Source organism: Sphaeramia orbicularis, chromosome 3, assembly GCF_902148855.1.
Source record: "Sphaeramia orbicularis chromosome 3, fSphaOr1.1, whole genome shotgun sequence".
Lineage (NCBI taxonomy): Eukaryota > Metazoa > Chordata > Actinopteri > Kurtiformes > Apogonidae > Sphaeramia > Sphaeramia orbicularis.
Window position 1 is genome coordinate 38,639,033 of NC_043959.1, and position 2,737 is coordinate 38,641,769.

Here is a 2,737-nt window from a genome sequence, read left to right on the forward strand (position 1 = left end):
AGGTCACCTGATGCTTCTCTACCAACACTGCCATAACTCCATCCTGCTCTAGTTGTTCATTTATCAAGGAAATTGTGATTTTATCAACGTAACTGTGGCATTTTGGGTTCATTAAACATTAAATTGCCTCCATAAACTGGATGCAACTTGCACAGTATAACACGCGTGATAATACTGTTCATATTTGGGGGTGTTAGCCGTATGTAGCAAACATTCAGCTAATTTAAGCTGAAGCATACTTGCTAGCTGCGAAGTGGACACCATTAAACTAAACAGCGTGTCAATTTATGTGGTGATATGTTATAATGTCATCTCTTGCTTGAGCTTTTTCTAGCAATGTTCATGATTTTGTATTTTAAAATGTAATTTGAAATGTTAAAATCCAAGCTTTTTGCTGTGTTATACTGTAAATATTACATTAAATATGTTTTACAGTAATATTTTGTTTCTTGGAATACGGTAGTTACAGTAGAATGCAGCAACTGTGGCTAACAGTATTTTACTGTAAAAGGTACATTAAATACAGCCCAGTACGGTAATACTTTTTACAGTAAGAAACTGTAGTTGTAGATTACAGCAGAGATACTGTAGAACAGGGGTGTCAAACTCATTTTAGTTTAGGGGCCACATCCAGCCTAATATGATATAAAGTGGGCCGGACCAGTAAAGTAATACAAACAATAGGATAAGAACTTTTGAGTGAAAAAAGTAAATTCCGTAAAATAAAAAATACACTTAAATATGCTTAAATATCCTATAATACACGCAAAAATACATTTAATTATGCTCAAAAATCCTACAATACACGCAAAAATACACTTAAAATTCCGTAATTAAAATGTTTACATCTATGAACTGTACTTGAACATAACATGAACAAATATGAACAACCTGAAAGTTCTTTAGCAAAATAAGTGCAATGTTATCAATATTACGCCTCAGTTTATTATTTATGTACGTGAATCACAACTTAGAGATCACAGTGGATCTACAAATACACCCAACATTAAATAACAGGGAGAATATTATTAAAATTCCACATACTTCTCTTTAGACATTTCAGATATTCACTTTTTTTTTTTGGTAAAAGACTAGTCTGTAAATGTGAACATTTTTGTGTAATTTTACATTTTTTACAGTAAAACAAACAGACAAATTTGCAGTTTTCATTATTTATAGTTTATTATGATAGTATTTTACTGTTCTGATCCACTTTAGAATTAACTGACCTAAAATTATTTTAACATCCTTGATTGTTAATATTTTCAGTGTAATTTTTGTATTTCACAAATTCATCCCAGGGGCCGGAATGAACCCTTTGGCGGGCCGGATTTGGCCCCCGGGCCGCATGTTTGACACCCCTGCTGTAGAATAACAGTAGCATGCTGGTAACTCTAGCTGCCAGTATTTTACTGTTATTTAACAGTAAAATTTGTTACAGTGTAGATAGGAAATAGCATTTCTACCTTTTTACAATACCCCAATTGTCAAGGAATTGATTTACTTGTATTTCTGTTATCTTGCAGTGCTTTATAAATTGCTGCTGGATCAAGGACCACGTAAGAGGAGATGTAGATTTTAGTCACTTGGACATGCAAGAAGACATGCAAAAATATTAAGTAAAATTTAATCTAAATCAGTTATACTTGTCAGATTCTGCAAAACGCATAGGTCCTCGTCCTCATCCAGGGAACCCAAGGGTCTCTTCTGCGCATTGAACTGTGGGTTATGAGGCTTTTTCCTTTGGATCGACGTGTGTTGAGCTGCTGGGATAGAAATGAAGCTGTGTTCATCCCAGTGCACAGTCAGCGGAGTTTCACAAGTCCGGTAGGTGGCAGTGAATGTTCTCAGGTAGGGAGGGCAGGTTGAGGAGGTGGGGGGGGGTGGTGGGGGGGCGTGTATTCCTCTTGCACAAGCGCTCCCGTGTTGCGTAGTCTGGAAACCTGACGTGGAGAGCAGTGGAGCAGTCACAGCGACAACAGTGTGTGTGTATGTGTGTGTGAGTGTGAATGTGAATGTGTGAGTGACAGAGTTGCGTCAGGGCGCATCTCAAAGTGCCTGTGGCGGCGCTTCTACACACACATACACACACATATACACACACGCACAGCACGCGCACTTCTTCTCCGGACCCGACAGAAGCTGCGCGAGACCGGCGACGCGCGCTCTGTAAACCCGGGGATCCCACTTTAGACGAACACAGTCGGGGCGAACGCTGTGGCAGGAAAGCTGGAACTAAACTACATTCATTGACTTGTGAGCGATGCACTGGCAGCATGGCCAAGTGGTTCAAGGAGCACCTAGGATTCAAAACTACCAAAGCACCCCCTCCGGCGCCTCCGAAGCCGGACTACAGACACTGTCACACCGCTGCGCCCGGTGCCCCTGGCTCCGGCTCCGGCTCCGGGGCCACCTTCCCCAGCCCCGCTCAGCCGGACATCCTCGCTGCTTACAAACTACAAAAGGAACTGGACTTCGAGGACCCGTACACTCCAGGTGGAAATATTTCATTTGGGTCGAGCTTGAACACTGTGGGGTCACCGGATATCAAGTATGTGTCACCGAAGCACCGACTTATCAAGGTGGAAACAATCGAAAAGAGCAGTCCGGCTCCGGGCGGCGGTATCACCGTCACCCAGGCTGTGGCAGTGGGAAGTGTTAAGTCTCCTACTTCACCTCCTTCGGACCACGACAATAAGGAGAAGGTGGGCAAAGTTTAGTATAGTTTAATAGTGGC

General features: G+C 41.8%; 1 protein-coding gene across 4 annotated transcripts in view; it reads left to right on the forward strand.

Moving 5' to 3' along the window:
- Positions 1-1,951: 1,951 nt before the first annotated feature.
- Positions 1,952-2,737, forward strand: part of shf (Src homology 2 domain containing F) — a 93,689-nt gene continuing 92,903 nt past the window's right edge. Inside the window, exon 1 of one of the 4 annotated variants that reach the window (XM_030129506.1) lies at positions 1,952-2,705. In XM_030129506.1, the coding sequence (XP_029985366.1) occupies positions 2,277-2,705 (429 nt within the window). In that variant the 5' untranslated portion in view covers positions 1,952-2,276. The remainder of the gene's footprint in view (positions 2,706-2,737) is intronic. The other 3 variants (XM_030129515.1, XM_030129523.1, XM_030129527.1) reach the window with 3 other exon arrangements.